Source organism: Polyergus mexicanus, unplaced genomic scaffold (genome assembly GCF_030449975.1).
Source record: "Polyergus mexicanus isolate NDT 795.1 unplaced genomic scaffold, iyPolMexi1.0 SCAF_27, whole genome shotgun sequence".
NCBI classification, from domain to species: domain Eukaryota; kingdom Metazoa; phylum Arthropoda; class Insecta; order Hymenoptera; family Formicidae; genus Polyergus; species Polyergus mexicanus.
In genome coordinates, this window is record NW_027223347.1 from 869,956 (window position 1) to 896,621 (window position 26,666).

At 29.8% G+C, this 26,666-nt stretch overlaps 1 protein-coding gene across 2 annotated transcripts in view; it reads left to right on the forward strand.

The window, feature by feature from the left end:
• Positions 1-26,666, forward strand: part of LOC138943582 (uncharacterized) — a 99,120-nt gene that overhangs the window by 62,896 nt on the left and 9,558 nt on the right. For both annotated transcript variants that reach the window (XM_070314538.1, XM_070314539.1), the window contains exons 2-6: positions 4,197-4,498; positions 5,397-5,726; positions 12,524-12,712; positions 17,908-17,981; positions 24,024-24,236. In XM_070314538.1, the coding sequence (XP_070170639.1) occupies positions 4,197-4,498; positions 5,397-5,726; positions 12,524-12,712; positions 17,908-17,981; positions 24,024-24,236 (1,108 nt within the window). The remainder of the gene's footprint in view (positions 1-4,196; positions 4,499-5,396; positions 5,727-12,523; positions 12,713-17,907; positions 17,982-24,023; positions 24,237-26,666) is intronic.

Sequence of the window (26,666 nt, forward strand, 5' to 3'; positions counted from 1 at the left end):
AACAAATCAAAAGATAATTGTCAAAAATATAACTTCCGTTTTATTCTTAATATACAATATGTTACCGTAATAATCGTTTTAATATTGTATTTTAATATTTATTTTGCAATTCTCTAATTGATCTTATAAGAAAGACATTTTATTTTTCTGTTCTAAGAAATTGAGAAATTGAAGAATATGTTCTTACAAATTTGTAATATTTTATTTTATTTTGCAGTTTCTCAGTTACTGTAAAAAATAATCAAGCGTTAAAAAAATTTAAACATTCGCATATGTATATATTTTTTCACATACATAATGGCAGGATTTTATATTCTTTTATATATTTCACTCTCTGTTCTTAAAATTCCACGAGCGTAAGCAATTCGACCAAATCGGAGATAAAAACGATATATGGAGATAAGAAGCAGGGGTGAAAAAGAGAAATTGTAATCGTTAAACAGTACAATTCTTTTTTTGTAGGACAAGCTATCTCTGTAGTTATATGCGACACGTGAACAAAATAATGTTTGAATCATTCAGTGATGTCAAAAATTTCTTACCCGCTGTCTTATTTCACCGTACTACAACTGCATTATAAACTAATTTGATACAAGCTCCAAAAGTCACGAGGCATGATACAAAAATGGCAAATAAGCACGTGTTCCTATCCGCAATACATGCCGCAGAGGACCGCAGTAATTGCTTATCAAACCTTCTGATATATAGGTATCGATAAAGTCTGAGACACATACGAAAAGTTAGACATTCGGTTACATAAATTAGCAAAATTCTGCGTAAACGGATTATTTTTAAAATTGCTGATATAAACGGATTAATATTCTGTTTAAAATCTATTTTTTTTTTTTTTATGCAGCATCGTGAAAAACTATCATAATGCATGATTATTTCATCATAGTCTGTTATTAATCTTATTTAAAAAAGGATAAAAGCTATTAATAAAATTTATCAATTTTGCATTGTATAATACATCTTTTTGCAATATAATTTTTACTAAACTATATACTTCTTACACATTTATACATATCGCTCGCGTAAACTTATCTCTCTCGTGCAGAATTTAATCTTCTTTGTATCAAAAGAATGTGCTTATGTCTATTTTTACTTCTTGTATTATCTTCTCAATATAATCGCAAAATCACGAAAAGGCGTATCTATCTCCATCTTTTATTGAGTTTTATTTTCTTTGCAATGGCTGAGGGATAAAGGAAAGGTCTAGGTAGGATCGTAAAACTTCCGGATATAAATATCAATCTTTTTTTTACATACTTGAAGATATAAGTCTATATCTCTGCTTTCAGCGAACCATCAAGCAATAAATTATATTTTTAGGTAAGGGATGTATAACTTTGATACATTTCTTTTCTTCTTGTAGCCTATTTCTTCTTCAAAGATTTCGAAACTCGCAAAACTGCGTATTGCGAAGAGTAATGGCAAGCATACCAAGTACGATCGCCACCGTTTCTATTTAATAATAATGCAAAATTGATTACGATTTTATCAATTTCGAGTCGATTGCGCTGGCCTTTGATAATTTTTTTATTAACGATGTTGCAAACGTTGCTATATCCTAGACACAGATAAAAAAATTTTATTTTGTATAAATGTATTATTGCATCTATATTAAAATTATATAAACAATTATTTGGAAGAATTTTCACAAAATGTGCAATAAATTTATATTATGCGCTATTATTTTTTTCTACGATATAAGTATTATATATTTTATCGTATTTTATTCGTTTATTAGTGAATATATAATGTAAGATTATATATATAAATTTATTACTACATTCTTATACTTATTTTTCTGATAACTTTTTATTTTTACATTGGAAAAATAAAATCCTCGGCTATCTACGATTTTTATCTTATCTCAGCAAAACTCTTAAGAATAATGATATTCGTCCCTGCTCTTTATCCCCATAGATCTTTGATCGTCTTCATTCAGTTAAGAAAGCTCATGTGCATACGAAGCACATAGCTTGAAAGTTCTTCGGTTCAAAGCAATTTCAAAGAACTTCGCTCGACAAGTAGCTTTACGAGCGATCTAGTTGCTATTTTATCACCTTCGCTTACATCGAATGGTATAATTTGTGAACTAGGACTGTATACTATATAAAGTATACAAATATAAATTTTCGAAAATGATAGTCACGTTAATTGCTGGCATGTTGCAATCAATCGTTAAATAGTAGTTAAGATAAAGGGAGAATTGTGGTATATAAGGTGCAACATTTTATATATATCTATATTCTAGAATTCTATATATCTCTTAATCTCGAGAAATGAGAAAAAGAAAGACAATCTGAACTTACTGCTACATGAATTTATAGGCAGCCGTTATGAAATCCGTATTAAATCGAGAAAAATGAACACATTAACTCTTAATTTCTCTTTGATTTGACCTTAATTGGTTTAACACACTAAGTGAGAAAGTTACAGTAGCTATTTTGTTCAATAAAAGTTGTGAATTGTGTAAAAGAACATAATATATGTAATAGATAGATAGCGTGCGTGATTTGTTAATATTAAATGTAATAAAAGAATACATTCCATTATATGTGTTATTTTTACAAATAAAACTATTTTCTTAAAAGATTTTATTATTTATCTCGTAAAATACAATTTTATAATTAATATCTTTAAAATAATATAAATATTTTGCTATATATATTTTTTTAATTTTTATTTTGCAAAACTAGAAAAAGACGAGCATTTATACAATTGTATGTTGCCTTTAAAATTGAAATAAAATATTGATTTTATTACAACCATCAAACATCATATGATACATTGCAAAAAATGTAAACTTTCTTTTCTCACCCCGGCTCATTTTCAACCTTTCTAACGCAACACAAACTCAACTAATGTCTCTTCTTTGCTTGTTTCAGATACTAACAAAATCGAACTCACAACTCACACTAACCAACTACGACTTTCGAGAACAACCATTATGATCTCGTCCAGGGCTTCACGCCAACGCCCAAAGCCCTGAATGTGAAAAGAGTTTTTTGCATCCTGCATAATAAAGAACAGGGGGCAAGCCCGCACATTATTCATTGAATAAATTGTTGAGCTATTAAATAAATCGTGGGTTACCAAAGTTCAATACATGGATATTCTATCGTAGGAATTGATTTTAATGTTATATTTTTAAACGGAATAGACGACGTGTTTGAAGTGTTGGAACGGGTATTAGGGTGAGCATTTGATAGAATTCTTGGGGATGAGAAAGAAATCTTTCTTTAAGTATATTTATTTAATACAAAATCTTTTAATCTCATAAAAATCTGATATAAAATAGATTTTATATCCGTATTCAGGATACGTACATATATTACATAATATATATGGTATATGTGTTCTAAATACGAATGCATCTCATCAATCCTGACAACATTATTTTGATAGAATCCGTAGATATTGATTAGGTATATCCTCTGTTGGCAATTGTCAAGTCAGTTTAACAGTAAGAATAGCTTTCGCATGAAATGGAAGAGCTTTTTTGTGGATAGAAGGATTACGCGTTAAAATTGTCGTGGATAGGTGAAAGCGCAGAAAGGTGCTTCTGTTCAAATTGCGATCCTTGTAAATTGTTGACCATTTGTGACGTGAATTTCGAGGATGCAGGTGTATCCGGCCGGAAAGTACGCTTTTGGAGGCAGCAGACGGAACACGAAAAGCGCGGAAAAAGCAAGAAAATTCGCTGACTGTATCGCGCATCTGTATGCACAGTTTCTATTGAGAAATCGATAACCTCGCCGAGACGAAGCAGATAAAAAATTCGTACAATATATTATTCTGTCAAAAAAATCGCTTCAAAAATTCTATCGAATATTATGTTTATCAAAATTTTAATCACGGTTTAATATTAAATATATTTTGTATATCTCATTAGCGCAATATGCGCGCATATTTTGAAAATAATATAATCACAAGCACGATACGATACAGCGCACACACACATAATAACTAAATTAAATTAAATTATAATAATATAATTTATATTATATAAAGTTACAGAAAAAGTAAAGTTACTCGCGGAAGGGATAAAAATTTAGTATTTGATGCGCGCTAAAGAATAATCGTAAAAGACAAATCGAAAGTGATACCGATTAAATTGGAAAAAAAATAACGATAAAATTGAAATTGAGAAAGATGCTAGGGTGACGATCCTATAAAATACCTTGCAGAATTTCTCTTGGAAGCCTGCGGCGATTTCGGCGACGTAAACGAGCGGGGCCCTTGTCGAGAGAAAAGGGCTCCGCGAGAGGAAGGCCGCGCAAACGTACCTCTGGGTCCGTCGTGGTGTTGTCCGCCGGGGGTGGCGGTGGCGGTGGGGGAGGAGGAGGTGATCGTAGACGTCGTGATTTGGAACGTCGGTCAGGTGGTGGTCGGGGTGTTCCCTGTCTTGCCACCATCAGTTCTTCTGTCGCAGGATCCGCGGGGGGTTGCGGCCCCGTAGTGGGGCTCCCCTCCTACAAAAAGCGCCAAGGTATTGCGGTATTCTATCATAATTGAAAGGTGAAAGATCTAGAATACCAAATACATGCAAAAAATGATACTCCGCATTGCAATATACAATATGATCTTAAATTCCATATCTGCATTTATTAACGTAACGTTTTAATATTTTAATGCTAGAAATTAAGCTGTATTTTTATATAACGTAGAAAACTATAATATTATTTGTGGCTCTTAATTAATATCTGATTTCCATAATTAATTAAATCGTAATATTTTATTATTTAGGTGATAATAATAAATCAATCAGATTGGAAATTAGAAAAGATTGCAATAACATCGATATTAAATAATTTAAAAGATTAATACTAAAATTAATCGTGACATATTTTGTGTATTCTCACACAGATGTTATATAGATATACGAATAATTCATCCAACTTTTATATCAGGTTTATTTTTTAAGAATTCAGAAGTCTCTCTTCAATTTTCTGTTTAATTATCCGCGCTGGAATATGATGCATACTCGCGTTTTATATTTAAAGCTAACGGCACCCTTGAGAATGCTTACATATTATATTGCAACGATCTCAACCTCTTCGTCATTTCATATCCCATAAAGTTTTGCGAAAGTCGTAATTCGATTAAGAATTGAACTATTCCAATTATGTGCGTGAGTTCTTGTTTTTCTTTAAATAATTTAATCGTGCCTAATATATTGTACTTAAAACTTTTTAATTGCAACAGAAAACAATAAAATATTTCAAATCGCAAGCATAAATTGGAGAGCGAATATTATCTACAAAGCTAACGTCTTATCGTAAGATTATTCAATCGATCAAAAAATTTCTCCTTTATACAAAAATACCCACGGCCTGCTCAATCTAACAATAAACATCGAGATCTGATCACGTTGTAAACTCTCGAAGGCAGCGGCGCTGTCTGGGGTCGCGGCAGCCGTGGACGCGGCAGAGAACGCGGGGGCGGCGCGAACTTTTTCGGTTCCGGCGTCGCCCCCGCAAATTACGCACCAGGACTGCAGGATGTTGCGCCTGAGCTGCGAGAAGTCGTGAACATTCTTGGCGAGAGAAACCAGGTTGGCACTCTAACAGGCGTGGGCCCGCCACCGGGAACGCTGGACAACGATAGCACGTGCGACGATGAGGAGGGAGCTTCTACCAAGAGACCGCCGAGGCCTCTTTACAGGAGATTCATTAACTACGTGAGGCAAGCCTGGACCGGCGTCAAATTTGCTCTAGGTATATTCACAGATTTATCGATGTAAAATTGATTATTGTCGCAAAAGATAAATTTGTTGTTGGATATTTTTATAGATAGTATGTAATTGAAAATGCTATATTCTAATCTAGAAAACATATGAGTAATATAATTACATTTTTTTAATCCATCGGGGATTAAACGCTTTTTTAAAAAATAAAATTAAAAGAGATAAAAAGATAAGAGGATTGTATGCTTAACATATCTCGTATTATTTGTATCTTCTCTCTGAATAAAACTGAGATAATGTAGCATGCTATAATATAAAATAAAACAATAGCGTGCTTATTAAATGGCCATTAAAAACCAAACTTTTTAGATCTATATAAGTAATAACGTTACAAATAGAAATTAGTAAAACGCTATATTCAGTTATGATAAACGTATAAAATTAATTGCATAATACATATCTATATATACATATATGCTATATCATAAGAGAAGCAACTTTTCTCTTTTCCGATGTGTTCAAGAACCGAGAAGTCATGTGGAAACAACATTTTACGTTTTATCAAACTAGGATATTTGATGAACTAACGTCACTATATTTTATACCGCGTTTTCTATTGACTGACAGTAAAGAGCGTACTTTTTCAAAGGAACGCCAATATCTCCAGGGTTTTCCTGCCCGACACTGCATGCTACTACGGTATCTTATCGGTCATCTATGTTGCATGATATCTGCACCAACATAACAACGCTTGCTTGCTCTCTGCGTGCGAAGCTCATATTTTTTTTTCGATCAATCTCATAGATTGATAAAAGCACTCGACGGATCTGTACCGACTTGTTTATCAACGTCTCTTATCGGTGAAACTGAAAATATTTTTTTCTAAGCTTCAACGATATTATAATTTTTAAATATTCTTTACGTATTTAAATGTGTGATTTTTATATATGAATAAATAAGTCTTCTTCGGCAAATTATAATTTATTTTTAATATATATATATATATAATAATTAGTGAATTATTCTATTAATACTTTGAAAATAAGATGCATATAAATTGCGACGTGTATAATGCATCAGAATTTTTATTCAACGCATATAGAAATATTACATCTAATTGCTTTATTATGCACATAAAGTATTATAGGATTTTAACGTATATGTGGATGTGCATATATTATGTTAAACTCATTGCAAAATTTAAATTGTAAAATATATATAAGAGTGAAAGAAGAAAATAAAAGAGAAATTAACGGCAAATTTTTTTTCAATCGAAGAGCAACTTTAGTTTTCGCGCATCAATTGGTACATTAGTTTGAGTGTTGAAAAGCTGTTAGTAATTCGAGAGCGAAATACTTTTTAAAGACAAAAAGCGAGATGAAAAAATTGTTAATTGAATTCCCTTAAATCATCGAATATTTATAATTATATTTTCATATACGAGAATAGTTTTATAATTAGCGTATGCTTATTGTCTTACGTATTCTACGGTCACCAAAAGTGTTCTTTCATCACGCAATACTCCGGAGACCTACGGAATACCCACGTAGCCTATCTTGGAGATTCGAGGTCGCCAACTTCATGAAAATTCATACAGTCCAGATGCGGTTTCATCCGCAAATTACATTTTCACAAACAAATTTATGAAAGGAATATCTGGAACCAACGTTGTCATCCGACATATCAGTGCGAAGGACGGTGAAATACCGTTGGTTAGCTCTTGCATTTCTATTGCTGTTTCTTCTCAACCATGACTTTATTAAACGGCACTTTTATCCGTATAGTATTGCAGCAAAATATATAAATTAACTAAATGATAATTTTTAATTTAATTTATTTTGATTATAAGGAAATTTTATTCATTATATTAACATTCTTCTTATATATAATATATATTTAATTAATTTTTTTAAAACAAGGTCTTTTATCTACGTTTATTTCATAATTTTTAACCTTTGATTTTATAATATTTAAATGCAAAGGTATTTATCTTATATATTAGGTATATCTATATATATAATGTATTATTATAACAAATATAAATATACGTACCATGTTGAACACGCGGGGATTCGTTCAATCGCTATCGCGTTTGAATGAAATAAAGTAAAATATTTTGCAGCGAATAGCCAAACGATAAAATATACGATGAAAATTGATTAAATGGTTATGACAACGTTCGTTGTTCCTTGATGAATATCGTGAGAATTCATTACTTGGAAAAAAATTTTAGCATATATGCAATATTAATTGTGCAGTGTTAATTAATCATAAAAGAAGCCGCTCTCTATCTTCCTCTTATTGAAAATTCTATTAATATGTTTTGACAAATATGTATACAAATATAGAAATAAATCATCTTAATATGCAAAAATTATATTAAACAGAAAATAGTATAAAAACAAAGTTTTCGTACATCTAGAATAATGAATCTTCCCGTTATCTAATTTATATCAATCTATTACAAGTATACATGAATTATAAAAGCGTATATGAAAATTTAATAGAATTTCTGTTTTACGTAACCAGATTTTCTTCTCGACGCGTCTAGTTTAAAAAAGATAAGATTTTATGCGGTACGTTGCATAAATTAATCTGATTATGCAAAATCCTATCTCGTTCTTTCCGAAACGCCCGAATATCGGAATAATCTACGATAATTCATTTTTTTTTTTTTTTTTTTTTTTTTTATAAAATTCAACATGTAAAAATAAAGCAGAAGGACCCACTAAATGCTCCGTTAAATTTTTCACAATGCTTTATCACTCATTACAAGGAATATGAAAGAAAAGATTCTTTTATGTGATTTGCCCTATATTTCATGTCGCAATCCATCTTTAAAACATCCAGCAATTTTGCTGAATTTTGATAAGTCATTACGCGATTTATAAAAGTGTCTATCAATATCCGAAACAAATATTCTCTCATCAAATTTACAAGCGTATAATAGATTCCTGTGGGATCACTGTTGTCGATTCCGTCGAACGCATCGACGAAAATCCCAGTAATCTGGCCTTTCATTAGGAAACTGACAGCGAGTACACGCTGTTTGTCCGACAGCAACTGATGCATTCCGTGAGGAATGCCTTTCATCTTTTACACAAATCCAATATTTCGAAAGAGGAGGCAGTAGCGACCCTCTGCAATTTTGTCTTTATCTCTCCTAGAATATCATCTGGAATAAGACGTAGGGTTGAACGGATGTTGCCTCGCTGTTGACCCTATTTACGCTTGGTCAAACCGATCCTTCATTTAGGAAGTATATGACACGAAAGAGCAGACAGAGTACGGAAGCAATCTTGGCAGTTAGATTAAATTTGGAGATTTTTTTTTTTTTTCTGTAATCAGTACGCCGTATTTAGAGAAGGCAGCGTGGATGTATTATATAAAATTCTATGAAACAATATTATTAATTATAAAGGAAGGGAAAAATTTTAAGAGATAATTAAATTTCTTTAATATTATTGTTATATAATTTTATGCCGTACGTTATGTGATGATCTTTATCGTGGCTAATGATTATGAGACAAGATAAGCAATGACAATATAAATCATGATGATTTAGTCTATAAACTTTTTTGAATTGATAAAATACTCGCTGTCTCTCGAAGATAATGTTTCAATGGAAATTCGCAAAATTTTTTACAATAATGCAAGCATACTGTTTATATTTGAGAATGCAGGCTGTTATAAACCCTGTAAACTGAACACCACAGATGTTCTCTCTCCGAGTATTTGCTATCGTTCTCATCGTGCGAGAAATCGTTTGAGCCTGTGAATTTTCTTATCGTATATCTTGTGTATATTATCTTTTACTTCCTGTATCACATTTGTCTGCAGATTGAATCTGTAGAAATTCAGTGCTGTCGGAACAAGACGATTCGATTTAAATTCCAACACTGGATTGCTCTCTCACCTTCCAATCTCCGCAACTTCTTCTGTGAAAAACATAACGTATGCTCCATATATATATATATATGTATATACGTGACAGCAGTGCAAAAGTGTCTCGAATTTCCGTCCTGAATCCAAATCTTCCATACTGCATGTGAGTAGGATATCGGATATGTACGGATACGTATTCCGATTTCCTGTGCGCGACGTTGTTTCACGATGTGAAAGGGATTTCTTACAAAATCGCTTCATTGTGAGATCGTTTATGTCAAAAGAAATAACGAAAAATCGTTCATGATCTTAAAAAAGATAACGCAAAACATTTTTATCGTATACATAACTCTAACACAATGTATATTTTTCTTCTAACAATAATATTATAAAGAATATTATATTCATTCTTTTTATATTTCTTTGAATTTGATATATATATATATGTATACATGTTTTGACAATTATTTTTTAAAAATATTTAAAAAATTTTTTTTAAATTTTTAAAAATAATCAGAATAACATAATATATTTTATCTATTTTTTTAAATTTTTGTATGTTAAAATTTCATCTTTGAAAACAAATACACAGGAAAATGAAAATAATAGTCATTAGAATATCTTAATTGTTTTGTTTAAAGACGATATAAAATCCAACATCAAAGGAATTTTGTAGAAATTGTTAGATCATTAATTTTTTCAATATGATATAGAAATTATAATTGCAAAATTGAACTTATATTTCTTTTAAAACATAAGAGGCTCATATATTACTCTGGATATATGCCGTGTAAGTAACACTCTTGTAATACAAAATCTTTTCATTGTGATGTTGAAATTTAAATCTTTTTAGGAGAAATATATACATGTATCCTGCGCACGTACTCGCTGTTCTCGTTTATCAAAGAATTCATACATTTTCGCTCTCTTACACGCACATTCAAATAAAATTTAAATTAATCTAATTTTTTTTAGAATTTTCTTTTTTACGGTAAAAAATTAGAAAAAAGTATAAAAATTAAAAAGAAAACTACATTCTGATATCAATATTAGTAAAATTGTGTCTAAAGCAAAACTTTTTCAATGACAACATTATTTGAAAAATACATCTCGCAAATCTGTCGTATACCATTTCGATTGTCCAGATTTCCATAAACGGTTTGAAGATTTACCTTTCAATGTCAAGACATCGCGACGTCAAATAAAATCTAATAAATATTGTATAAGCCACATGAGACAGAACGATGGCTTTCAAGCTATAAGGGAGAGCAATTCTAACAAAATCTTATCGAGCACTATCGTGATTCCTTGTGTCTCACTCTCCTTTGCAGCGGTTTCATAAACGCTGCACTTTATTCCACTAAAGATCGTTTCTTGCAAGTTTGACGGATTGTTCCTAGGATGAAAAAGAACATCCCGTGGGAAATAAGATGCAAGTAATATAATGCAACCACTCACGTACATCTCATGAACAAACAAAACTTCATGAATTTCAGTGCAATCCAAGTTGGCAAGATAATTGTTGTTTACTCCCATATCACTTCTAATAGACACTAACGATAAATATTTAGAAAATAATGAAAATATATGCGCTATTATCATCGTCGTGGGTAAGGAATAAAATTTTACTATGATACATTCAGAAATTTGCCTTGGAGAACGAAGTAGTTATTCACCTGATGTTGTTTTGAAATTGCAATACCTTGTTCTCGCGGGTGCAATCATAAAGAGAGTTGAAGTAAATACTGTTAATTCCCAATAGGGACATACTTACACACACACGCACACATTTAATGAGTTCTTACATATGCTTACATATATATAATATTTGTTTGAAAATTGTGTGTTTCTCCGAATTTTTTTTTTTTTTTTTTTTTTTTTTTTTTCAAGTATATAACCGAAATATAAATTATAACTTTAAAACTCTTATAAAGTACATTTTTAGGAATTTCTTTTAAACCAGAAGTAAGCCAATAGAGAGAATGTGTGCAATCAGATATTAGAATCTGAAAATAAATTACAAGATTTGAAATTTCCGTGTTGTTACGTAACGGTAACATACAGTTGCAATAATATGCAAGAATCTTTAATCTAGCAATTCAATCTCAGATTTTCACCCGTGATTGCTATGTATCGTTAAATCCGAACTTTATGAACTCGTATCGATTTATTGTATCGCATATTGAAAAAAAAAATTAAAAGCGAAATAGCAGCAGGAAAACGATGTCAAGTTCTATCGATTCTAGTGGAGCAATAATTAATTAAATGTTAAATGTCTGAAAAAGATAGATTATTTTTCAAATTTACTTTAATGTAAGTTTCATGTATTCAGTATTCTTACATATATAATGTTGAATAGATAGAAATCAAAATTATGGAATACAAAAATCTATAATTTATATTATATTGTGTTGAACTTTATTTCTTTATATTAATTTTCATATTTATGTATGTCTGTATATGTGTGTTTATATGAAACATAGGCACTAACAGCGTCTATAAAAAATTTATCTTAAAAATTTTCTTCCGCATGTATGAAATGTGCGGCTTTAGGTAAAAATAACTGCATACGTGAAAGAGTTTTTTTCTCTTTCTTTGATATGTTACCAGATTAATATGTGTTATTGTTCAATAGTTCTATTTATATATAATGTGTTTTGCACGACAGTATAGATTTTTTGTCGTTTAATTGCAAATTTTTTTATTTATTTTATAGATATCACATAGATTGTTCATAGCGCTGTTCATATACCATACATCCTATACAATCTCGGTAAAACATTCCGAGGTTTTCCGGCTTTCCGCGCGCGCGTGCGTGTTTCAGCAAAGTTCTTTAATCTTATTAGAGATTTTAGTCGATTCGACGAATTTACGATACACAAAAGAAATTTGTCGATTTCTTTTCAACAATTAACGGAAATACGTTGTGTTTTTATGTCACAGACTCAGAATACGAGGAGGAGCAAATACCAAGATATAGACCAGACTCTTTGGCAAGTCTTTGTCGAGCGACCAGATTCACTGAAGCCGAGCTGAAGAGAATATATCGCGGTTTCAAGGCTGAATGTCCTACGGGAGTTGTCAAAGAGGATACTTTCAAGTGCATCTATTCAAAATTTTTTCCCCAAGGAGGTGAGATCAGATTTTAAATACAATAATATTCCTGTCATATTAAATGATATATTGTGTTGTAATAATGGTAAGCGGATCCTAAATATTAAAGTTATTAAATCATTAAATATAAAAATATAAAATTATTAAAAACATAATTTTTTATTTTTCTATATAATAAAAAATACTATTAAAAAAATTATTGCGTATGTTTTATTATTTGAAATTACGAAAAAAATACAAAATTTATTGTTTTTAGATTTTTTTATATAATATGTGTGTGTGTGTGTGTGTGTGTGTGTGTGTGTGTGTATGTGTGTGTATATGTGAATATAATACGTCTTGGGTTAAGCAAGTAAAATTATTTTTTCCCATAAAGAATGTGAATATATTATATCGCGAAATAGTAATGTCATACCAGAAGAATATTTTACGATGTAGTTAAATATTTAAATAGAAAGCTCCTGTAACTTTCTGATTATTTTAAATAAAAAATTAAATTTGCAAAATAATAAATTGCCCGAAAATCAATTATTATTATTCTATTATAATTATCTTAATATAAAATAAAACTGCAAAGAAAAATATATCTTTACTTCTAATTTTACCATTTCAACAATAGAATCTTTAATTAACAACAATAACATATTCCAAATTGTCCTCTTTTTTTCTAGATACATTTTTCAATAAACACGACAATCGTTTTTTAACACACGATGCAAAAGAATTCTGTGAAAACTAGAGAAATGTTTATTTGTAAAAGGAACGACGGGGCGAATATATCGTCCGATTTATTTATTCGTCGCGCATTTATTCGCATTTAAATTTCCTCGTTTCAACGGCAGCATCGAGGATGCATCGAAGAGCATCAACATGAAGAAGGAAAGAGAATAATCCAACAACCAGAATAACTATGGCCCTTCTCGCTGAACGGTTGCAGTAGCCATGGTAACAAACTCCCCAGATCAAAATGGTACTGCGTTTCAAACGCATTCGCTTTTATCCATTCACGTGAGAGATATGGTTATCCATGACTATGCGCTCGGCGCATTAACGCGATGAAATTCACGTTCTCGGAAATTACGTTCTTCGTCCCACGTTTTAACTAAAATCAATTAATTTTGCGCGCGTGCTACGATTTATGAGGATGTCAAGTAGTTTATCACTAAATATTTATTACAGATTCCTTCACGAAATAAGAAAATTGTTCGTTAGCATCTTATTTAATTAAAGCAATTTATTATTACATGACAATTTAGATTTTTAAAAAATCTCATGTCCGCAGCCACAATACCTGGTTGAGATCATGATTTGTTTGTCGTAAAAGGCGTATATCAATCGCAATCAAACCTAAAATCCTAGAAAAAAAATCTCCTGCGACTACCGAATAGACAATAGCCCAGGAATACATCCATCTTCAATATCTACTATTTTACGATTTACGGCGATTTATGTTCCTCTTCTCTGAGAAGCGTGTGTATCGTCTTTCTTTTTGCGCCGACAAGGAGATAAATATAGCATTAGTCAGCCAAAATATTCCCAAGAGAATATACGAAATATACGAAAATGTATTAAATGAGAAGTTACAGCTTTTCCGTAATGCTGAATGTTTCGTAGAAAAAAAAGTATTTATGCAAATAGGCTATGTAAATTAATAAGATTAAACAAAAAATATAAGAAAAGAAAATAATTTATATGGAAAATTAAAATAAAGAAATAATTATGAATACTTTGTGTACTGCAATTTTTGCGTTGCAGAAGAGGAACGGAATATTCAATCTTAAATTGCAAAGGAGAAGAGTTTAATAAAGATTTATTTACTTCGCATTGTGTTAATTAAGTACAAATCGAACGGTTGGGCAAGCAAGGACAATACATAACGGCACATATATGGCAATTAAATTAAAAGTTTTAATTAGAGAGCCTTATTCGGATTGAATATAAATGTGTGTGTGTGTGTGTGTGTGTGTGTGTGTGTATGTGTTTAAGCGTATTATTTTGGACAATTTGTCTATGGAGAGGTATTCTTTTTTATCTAGAATTTAAAAAATCAAAGTAATTCCGTATTATATTGTATATATGGTACTATAAGATTTATGAACAAATGTTCCAATATCAGATCTGTCATATTATAAAGATTATAGTGCATATTTATTTTAACATCGTATATTAAACTATAGATATTTTAACATATTACTATAAGTAGTTTGTTAAGTTGTATAATATTTGAAGATAGTATGTATAACATTTTTATTATGTTATATAATATTATACATAAATAGTATTATATATGATATATTATAGCATATATATAATATATAATATATATAATATATAATATATATAATATATAATATATATAATATATTTCAAAAATTCTCTATATATATATATATAGAATAAAATTCTTTTTTAAATTTAATATTTAATTTCGTTAATACTAATCTCTCGTGAATTTCTGAAATAAAATAATGTATAATAAAACGGAATAATATTTAGGGGTAATCTTGATTTGAACTTGTCAAGTAATGAAAGTTTGTTGTTTCGTGGTGAGATCAAAATAGTGTCGAATAGACAAGCTACAGGTCACAGACCTAAAGTAAGCGAGACAATGTAAACTAACCAGGAATTCAAAAATATACCTCAACCAAATCATAATAAAAATATCCTCCAAAATAAATAAAAGCAGAAACTTGTAAAAGTCAGATTAAAATATGGAAACAAATTTCAATATCTTTAGTATATTTAATATCTGTACTATATATTTTTATAATTTGTAACAAATAATTTAAAATAATTGTAGATCTTAAAAGTTTTAGTATTTTTAATAATAATTTTTTCATCTTAAAAATAATGAAAATTTTAGTAAAAATTTTAATAGAAATATTTTTGGTATTTGTATATTTAATGCTCATTTGTATGTATATGATTAGAAAGAAATAATTGAAAAAACACGAAAATTGTCACAATAAATATTCAATAGAACCTTTCTGAGTAATCGCATATGTTATCAGGAATAGAGAATAGACGTTTATACTTATCTAAAATCCCTCTGGCAAAACCCAAGAGGATAGAAAGCTGCATGTGCAATTCAGCACGTGAAATTTATACAATACTTCTGATAACAAATACGGGGTCGACACAATAAAGAGACATTACAGAGATCTCGAGTCAAAAGTCGAATATGTAAAATATGACATCGCGATAAATCTCATTGTCCCAAGATAACAATTCACGATTCGTATTCGTTAGTTTATATAGAGACAGAGCAATTCGCAGTCTGCTTTCATTCTCTCCCAAGATAGGAGAGAGAATATCTCTTATCTACTTCAAATTTACATGTGTGTAACTATGTACGCATTCTGAAATGCTGAATGAACTTATTTATATACGAAGAAATATATATTCGCAATATTGAAAATCGATTTAACATATAAAATTTGCTATTTCTTTTTTGGAAATTATATTTTATAAGCAAAAATTATAAAACTTAATTTGTATAATATTTATTATTTGTGTACAATCAATTGTAAACAATACACATATTTGGCATCCTGTATTTTTTTTTTTTGCTTTTATATTCAAAATTTTAAATATTATCTTCCTAAGATATTCGGAGAATATTTAAAGTGTCTTGTATATATCGATCATAAAAATAGATATAAAATAGATATAAAAATAAATTTCAAAGTATAGATATACGCATACATATTGATACTTACTTCTAATATACTTCACTAGTTAGACATTTCCAAGTAAAGAAAACTAATTTTCGAATTCCGTATTGTTCCACAATTGAACACAGTTTTCCACGAAGACGCAATTCGCAGACGCTAGCAAACTTTGAGGAGTTAATACACTTTATATCCTAGTCTTTCACGATAAAACTCATCGTACAGTATGTCTAAAGTATAATAGGAACTGTTACAAATTTTCAAGTGACTCTCTTCGATAAATTTAGATTCAAGTTCTTAAACAGAAAGCAGAAATTTGACGTTTTTCATTGTGCTATTTGAAAATGTATTTCTATCATAAGATAGCTTTTTTAGATTATTGTCCACGTAGTAATGCATATTGCCAATGCTACTTTATATTTTATCGTGACGATTGTTAATTATAAGAAAAAAATATTTTCTTGACGAATAAAAGCAATTGTAATTTGTCATGCTCTTTTTAAGATTAGAAAATTGTTACAATATTTAATATCGCGTATAATAATAATTTTTTTTATAAATTGAACATTGATCGATTCGATAATTTTTACTATGGTAATTAAAGTTTTGATATTCAATATGATATTGTGTGCATAAGGCAATAGTTATACGAAACAACAAATTTAGATTTGTAAATCCACAAATAAGCCATTTCTCGAAAATTACTGTGTATGTGTTTCACGTAGGAGTGACACGGCAATATATTGCTACGTTAAAAAGTAATATATATCTTGTCCAAACCTTTCGTAAAACCTTTACATGATAAATCTTACCGGGGAACAGTGAAAGGTGCAACCGGCGCAACATGAATGTATATGGCATGATAATTTCTGGCCTATATAAATCTTCGCTTTAGATTTGAAGCATTCGCGTTATCTCGACTGGAAGTTATTAACACACACCGATAGGTATCCAGTTTACGAGCCATCCACCACAGATTCGAAGGTCTTTGTAGGTTTTCGTTCAAATTCATTGCGTGTATATCTATTAGCAAATTGAAGTGTTTTTATGGCAATACGCTTCTCTGCTTTCCAACAAAGTTAATGCCAAAATGTATTCTAGTTTCAAAGAACTCGAACAAAGTCAAATAAAGGAAATCAAATATTGCTCATTAATTATCTCCGGTGCAAATTTTTATGAGATATTTCTTTTTCTACATCAAATTCTATTTAAATAGCTTCTATTTTTAATTTGCTACGACCTTGCATATTAAAAATATGATTTATAATCTGTATTAAAATAAAATTCTAGTTAATGCTAGTAATAATCGGTAAAATATATACTTTTGTATAGAATCTTATTTAAATAATCTGAACATAGCTACGGTATTAGTAAAAACTTTTTAGATATTTTATCAATTTTTTTACACAATGATTAATATATAGAGATATTTAAATTTTAATGAAAATAAAGAAAGATGAACATATAAAATTATATAATAAAATATGTGAACATTCATAAAAAAATAATAAAAATATATATTTGCTTCTTTTTTTTGTGTAGCCAATACAAGCCAGTATGCGCATTACGTTTTTAATACTTTGGACCAGGATCACAGTGGGCTCCTCAGCTTTGAGGTAAGTTTATATATAAAAAATCCATTGCATATATAACATTTAATAATTTTTTAACTAAATTTAATGAGATTATTGTATGGCATTGTACTGTACATAATGGCTTTTCGACGATCTTGTATATCTCATGGTTTTGAAACACAAAGCGATGTTTAATCCTCTTTTCTCCATAATTCGTCTTTTTCTTTATCTTTCGAGATCGTCTGTGTTTAGCATTTTACTTTGAAAGTTGTTGGCATGCATAAAATCACTATCACAATTTTGCCTTCTATATTTAACTCTTCAGGTCAATTTAATGCGGATTAATATTACATAAGTACGAAGCACAAGCTAATATATTGCAATATACATTTTGTAAAATGCTTGCTATGAAAATTTGCAAAATAATATGATTAACGATTGCATAGACATTAATTCTTTTTAACATTTGCGTGATTAAAATATGATTTAAGCATATTCATTACACAAAATGTGCGCATTCCAATCCATTTTTTTATCTATAAATATTTTATGTTTAATATTACTGATGTATAACAATAATTTTTTATTATTAATATTTCTAATATTTATGTATATAAATTGTAATTTTTAATAATTGAGAAATGTAGAAAAGTAAAGAAAAATATCTTGCCTAATATTTTATTTTGCACTTAAAACGTAATATTAAGTGGCATATAGAAAGTGGCTGAATTACTCACAGTAACTGCTTAATCACATTTTTTACTTACGCAATCAATACTAATTAGCGCACTAAATATGTAATTAAATAAAGCGACTGAAATTTAACAATATAATTAATGCCTAACTCTATATTATCGAATTGTTTACAAAGTTTAAATTGCCACACAAGGACAAAAAGCGTTAAATATTCCAATTAATATTTTATATATTTATATAATTTTTGAAGTTTAAGTAGTTATGTATACACATATATATGTGTATATATAAATATATCCATATATCCATATGTGTGTGTGTATTTATAATGAATGTCATGCGTTACAAAATTTATCTGCATTACTCAATATCTCTGTTTAATATCTCTTCAATAAAATATAAAATTTTATTATCGTTATTAATGTTCCTATATAATTAAAAGTCGCGCGTCGTATCCTAAGCAAACATATACATTGGAACTAAGCTAATTAAATGTAACATGAACATTCAACATCGTGCATTTAATTAAGTTTACTGAGTGACACTTCAATCATTCGCCACTACTCGATTCAAGTGTCAAAGTCAATTTGCGGATGAACACGATACCGATCTGTCGAAGGTATCAAGGTAGGCATCTGAACAGTAATAAAATTGGAAGAAAAGGCAGAAGTCATAGCAAAATAATTATCAGATAATGCAGTTGTCTATCGATTCGCTGAAGTGGAATTGTACTTTGCATAATTAGCATTGTTCGTGCCTCGCAGAAAATTACTAGATTTAATGCAAATTTTTCTTGTGAACATGATAATGTTAACTTGTGATATATATTAGAATCTGCAATATAATTTAATTAATCTATGCTTTAATTAAGATATTTTACTAGAGAATCTCTCTGTCGGTGAGCGTTTCCCATTGAGCGATGCGTGACAAACTTTTGATTTAGTTTTTATTAATATCATAAAATTATGTATATAATCTTAACGAAAAGTTAAGACAAATATATTTAAGAGCTGAATTAGTATCGCACGTATTTTAATTTTAGATTAATTTTCACGTAGACAAGAAGTTATAATATAACATTATTCTCCCAAACATATATAAAAACTTTTGATAATATCGCAAATATATATATATATATATATAATATATTTATTAGAGAATCTTGAAATAAGTTTTGTAAGAAAGGCTGAAAAAAAATATTCTTATTGATCTTTCTTTTTTAAGTATTTAACAAACATGAAGCGTTTGCTAATTTCGAAGTTTTTCGAATTAAAGTATGACAATTTTCTTATTTCCACGTTATAATATATACGCATCATTCTCTATTATTCTCTTGTAAGCTTTATTCGTAGTACTACTGATATACGAGAAGGTTTCCATCGTTCCTTCAATCGCATTACACATTCGCTTTAAGATCTGCAAAAGAAAGAAAGAAAGAACGTGCGCGGGACAAAGATTACCATTCCTCTTTTTGAGATAATACTTTCCTCGAGTGCACTCGCTCTCAACGCATGGCCCAACAGGACTCCTCCATCTTCGAGATTTCTTCGGGGCTTCCCTTTATTTTTCTTCTCTCTTTATTGCTTCTTTTAGGTGATGACGAAGAATCCGGTGATCATAAGATTTAATCGCATGATCGTTGAGAAATCCGTGTGCAGCATTTTTATCCTTACGTCTTATTGTAAGATGTAAAAATTTATTTCTTCAAATTTGTCAATCCCGCTGAAATTGTCAATGCTTTTTCCCAAATTTTAAATATAATTTTAACGATATTGTTACACTTATTAGCATTTATATCATCATGTATTGTATATTATATATTTGCTTTCAAAATCTGTATAAATAGTAATTAGATATAAATTCTCCTTTTCTCCAGAATTCTGCAATGTAATATTTCTAAGATAATAAAAGCGCGATATAGTAAACTAACAGTTATTATGAACCGACGCGAAAAAAATGGTACATCTACTTCCTACAAGCTTGAATATTTCACATTGTTATAGTGAGCACAGTTGCTAACTATGAAATTTCTTGCTTTCGCAGCAAACTGTCGCACAACTGGAGATTCTCTAGTTTTTACCAGGATACATGTTTAAATCGTTTGTGTAACTAATATATGTATAATAACAAGTTGAAATCATAAACTATAGCGACGACTAAAATTGTTTAGTTACAACGTTGCATATATCATAATAAAAAGAAGTATTGCATTGTTAGAAATTTGTATTATAAAAAAAATGCATACATTGTGTGTGTAGGGTATACATATACAATATACATGTGGCAAAATCTGCCTCAAGCAGAGCAGATGACAAAACGACCATCACTGGAACTTTTAATTAACTGTGATATCGTTTCTCGCAAAGCTTTCTCTCTCTTTCTCTCTCTCTCTCTCTCTCTCTCTCTCTTTTTTAATACGACTCATTCTGCGGCTTCCCTTAGCCTCCCTTTTCTGACATTGCAACATTCCCCGCGGATATAGCGGCGCTTTAATCAAATAGTCTTCATAAAATTTCAAAAACTAATTATGATTCTCGAATGTATTTAAATATTTTGCAAAATAAAAAAGTAATGTTTTGTTATAATATACTTTGTTTGCTAATAACATCGTATTTTTCATGAAAAAGAAATACTTTTACATTATATATTAATATAGAATATATATACATATAAAGCTAAATTGCATTATTAAAGATGTAATAAATGCCAAGCTCTTCTCTTCTTCAAAATTGGTTAATTAGAAAAACTAACTATGATTAATCAAAAGCAAAAGATTTGATTAAATCGCACGATAGTCGAAATAATTGTGATCCTTTTAGTTGAAATCATTTGCATGCTTCTCGATTACACGTGGATCTGCGCCAAGCAGTTGAAAAGCATTTTCGTGTAAAATGTTCGGTTGTCCGTCAAAGACAATTCCATTTAAATTCATTAATATGAGAATTGAAAAATGTGAATGTGTGTGAAATATATTTGGAGATTATTTTTTTAGTTTGTTATTTAAAAACTTAATTAAATATTGATTTTTGATGAGATAGAATAATATAACTGTTACAGAAAATCTCTATATTTTATTCAACGAAAGCATATCACATGACAAGCATGTGACATATGATATAGTTCTTATTCATCGATCAATTTAATTATCGATTTCATAAATCGATTTATTTAAATACAAGCAAATGATATATGTCGAACGTATCATAATAAATTTCCCTTATTAAACAAATGTTTTTATATGTATTCAATCAAATGTATTTATTCTTTTAATTGCCCTAATTTTTCGTATTGCTAATGGTAATATTCGATATCTATATAAATAGCAAAATCTTCGTTGTTTCCAAAGTTAAACATCATCCAATTAGAAGTTTATTCTTAGCGTAAAATTTAATAATTTCAAAATTATGTAGAAAATGTAAATAATAGAATTATATAAGTTTAGGAGAAGATAAAGATTAAATATGTACAAGAATTTTACTTAAGAAATGAAAGAAGTCACATGAGAAATACACAAAGCGACATAAGACGTGAAACTGTGGATTTTGTAAGCAAGATTAAGTGACGTCAAGTATGATCTATACTAAAAGATTTAGACCCTCTAGGAGAATTTATACAACATTTGGCAATTTCCTACTTCGCTTGAGCTGCGTCATTCTTTCACTACATCCGAAAACAATACCTTATATATTATTACATATTAAACATAAAAATTCTTGTAAAAAATATTTTATTTATATCTTTGAACAATTTCGTACATTACTCTATAACATCATTACATTAGAATACTATTATTAATAGGATTTGTCATGTTCAATGCATGATTAAAAAGAGATATTATTTTGTAATGGCATTATTTTTATTTTTGGGTTATACATATATACATTTTTTATTAAAATATATACTATTCAGAATATATATTTTTTAATACACTTCTTGATATACTTTTTTACGTTTAATGTTCTTCTTAATTTAATAATGTTACGATATGCCAGAACGTATCAATATTATATAAAAATCTTCAAAAATTGTATTTTTCAATTTTTTAATCTTTGTGTGTATATTTTATATTTTATTTTTTATCTCTATGTATATATATAATTTCTAATCTTTTTATATCCTCATATATTTTCTATTTTTACATTTTATCTCAATTTTTTCTCCAAACTCCATCACCTTTAATTTAGTATCTACCAACATTTTGTTCTTTTATCTCGCTCACTTAATTTTATTCTTCCTAATTGCTTAATACAATTTACTAGGTCAACAGCTTTAGCGGATGCGCTTTTAAACTCAGAAACACCATTAATCGATCCAGATCAATACATATCATTCATCCATAGTAAAAAGAGTGATTAAACGTCTGAAATGTGTGCCGAAAAATTCGAGGTTTATATTATATAACTTTGCTGCTGACTGATAGCATAATTTATCTCCTACGAGGCAACGAGTTACACGTTGTCGTCATTATTTGCTTAATCACCATGCACGATTAAATTTAACGCCCTTGTGTGTCTAAATTGCTTTTGTGCGAGCGACCTATTTCTCGGAAATAGCATTGTTTTTTTATTGCGATGGCCTTTTTTACATGAACAAGAGTTGCATAAATGCATTGTCTCTATTTTAATATAAATGCAAGAAAATTTGTTCGATAATCAAATTTCCGTTCTTATCTAATTTTATGTTTTACATATGGTTCAGAAAAAATAGATATATATTTTTACTGCAACTTTGATTTTTCAATAATATTTTCATATTTTTTCAGAAATGTATTTCTGTGTTTTATAGAAATATATCATTGATTTTTTTGCATAAATTATTCATCTGATTTCTAAAACTTTTGCTCTAGTTTTAAGAGAAAAACATAAGAATAATTTTTCAATATACTTTTACTAACATCTAATATATAGACAATTCATCAGGTAATAATGATAATAATAACATTTAACGACAAACGCGTGGAACAGTCCTATCTCCAGATTTCACATAACTTAGTAAGTTACAAATATATTAACCCACACGGCCATAAATCTTATGCGGAATGTGCTCACATCTGTGCGTTTCTAAATTTAACGCCACACCATAATTTAGCCAACAAACACTAAAGTTTACTGCCTGAGGTACCGTTCGCTATCAGCGTTATTCGCTCGATTAACACACGATTAAATGCAGTTTCAAGCTTTCTCGAACCAAAAATAAAAATGAGAAAAAAAAAACAAAATGAAATAAATACTCTAAAAATAAGCAAAGTATTTTTGCTGTCTTTAAAAAATAAATACAATATAACGCAGCTCGAACATATCTTACAGAATATAAGCATCTTTTTTTACGCAATGCGGAAAATATTTCAAGGCAATACTGCTATGATCAATGGTGATTTTTATGTTCCAGGATTTTGTTACAGGCTTGAGTATACTGTCCCGTGGCTCGATAGACGAAAAACTTCGTTGGACATTTTCTCTTTACGATATCAACGGAGATGGCTGCATTACGAGGGAGGAAATGACGGACATTGTGACTGCCGTGTATGAACTGATGGGAAAATTCTCTGATCCACACTTAGATCACGAAGGTGTACGCGAAAAAGTGGATCGAATGTTTCAGGTAAGAAAACAAAAATAAATCTCCGCTCTTGCATAGAAAAGAAAGAAATTTTAATATTTTTTACTTAGTATGTAATATATCACGTGAGTAGTTATTAAAATTTTATTCCGCTTAGACTTAATCCGGTTTAAAAATAAGATTTAATCAATTTGTAATTAATCTATAATTAATTAATTACAAAACTTGATTATGTGAAATTGATTACGTGTAATTGAATGAAAAGAATTCGTTTGGAGGTTCGAGCAAACGAAACATTTAAATTAATGAGTTTTGTGTCTCGTGCGATGGCTGTCGATAATTTGTTCACCTCAACGAAAGAAAACGAGCGTCTGCGGAATGTGTGTCAGCAAGACAGGAACGAGCCTTTCTTTTTAGAAGTTGTCACATTGTTAGCTGCGGATGACAATGCCCACAGTGCACTCGTTTCTCTTCACCTATCTCCATCGCTACAGGCGAAAAAAGGAGCAACTCGTTTTACAGAGACAATTTGTGCAGATGACACGTCTTCTATCTGCCCGATACAAGCTATACACTTCGTCAATTCTATGACAAATGAAGTTCAAAGAGTTACCATTTTTAGAACACAATATTGTGTTGAAATTCGATTCGCGTAAAACAGATACGAAATAGCTATTTTGTATGTATACATATATATATATATATATATATATATATATATATATATATATATATATAACATTCACGATAAATATTATCCAATTTAACCAAATAGATTAGTACTAAAATATATCTTGAAGAACATATAACTCTTATTATCTCTCATTAACTCTCATCAACTCTCTCTCTATAATCTATAACATTTAAATTTTTAAAAATCCAGAAATGTGTGTTAGACATGAAAATAAAACTTCAGAGATAACACAAGTAAATTGCTAATCTTATTTTATTCATCGTACACAATTAACAAATGCTCTTTTGCATTATCAACATTCAATCGTACTGTCGAAAGATACGAAGTTTTAGGTCGCAAGCTCGCTTCGTAATCTATTATCGGCGGGCACAAAGTTAAGCTGCTACGATTCTAGATCCTCATCTTCGATTCTAGCCATAGTTGGATACGTTGACGTGCTTCCTACGCTCTCACTAAAGTTGAAAGGAAACGCAAATTTGACGGTAAAGACGAGGCGACCAGAAAGGGTAAACGCCTTGTTTAGGGATGCTGCTTTTGAGGCATACACACCGATACACGTGTGCAAATTTGTGGTTGCACGTGCGGTGGCCACGAGAGTATAAGAGAGATAAGATTAGTACAACATACGCGGAACTCTAACTCGGGGAGCCACAATATATGTACGCACACCTTACGTTCACATGTATATATACGGATAGTTCAAATTCTAATTGCCTGTGGTTTCAGTTCCTCAAAGGCCCCTCACGGGCTTTTCTCAAGGAACTACGCTACCTTCTCAATCTAACTTGCAGCCTTTGTGAGCTGGCACGTATTATATAATAAACACGATATTTAGGTTTTAATTACTCTCATGGCAAAATCATTAATTTTTTTGTTTGAAATAGAGCAGAGCATCATTAGCAAGTTGAATATAAAAAAAGACTTTGTACTTAATCTCAGTAATTAATTATATATGTGTGCATTTCATTTAAATAAACTTGAAAATTGTATAAGTAAAGACCTAGCATACTTTATTTAATTGTGCCATTAGAAAATTGAGAGATATATTACATCGTCTCATTAAAACTCTGTTGAATCAATGTATTGTTATCGAAATAGAGAAAACAATTCGATAATAGTAAGATTACTGAACGTCGCTGCTTGCCATCCAATTAAATGTTATTTCCGAACACTTGTCGAAATTCTATAGCCAAGTCTTTTGATCTACCTGATATAATTCGCTAGCGAGTCTGCAATCAACTCTGTGATTCATTGTAAATCGAAACGTCTGCGAAATAGAAACTATTCAAATTTCTATTGCGCAGATGTTACTTGGCGGTTAAACTTTATTGTCGTGATATCGATACCATCTGTGCCACGCGAATGATCCACAGCAATGGGATGCTATCTCCTGATGCGACAAGCGTGCAGAGAATATCGATGATTGAACATATTTTAAATCATATTCGATAATTGATTAAAAATGCGCAAGTATAAATGCGAACTCCATTAATACATATGGAACGAATAATATATATATATATATATATTTCTTGCAAATTGTTAGCCTGTAGCAATATTTCATTTTGTAAACGGAGACGAGATATCGCGCATGTGCAACCTCGATGTACATTTTAGATATACAAGGTTTCCTTTTGGGAACATTAGGGTTTGAATATGTAGATAAATTAATTTAGAACTCTCGTGAAAAGACTTGGAAAAATCAGCGCAAGACAAAATAACTTTTTCCAATGATTTTTCATCTTCTTGTTTCATGTAACGAATACTTCAAAGTTCTA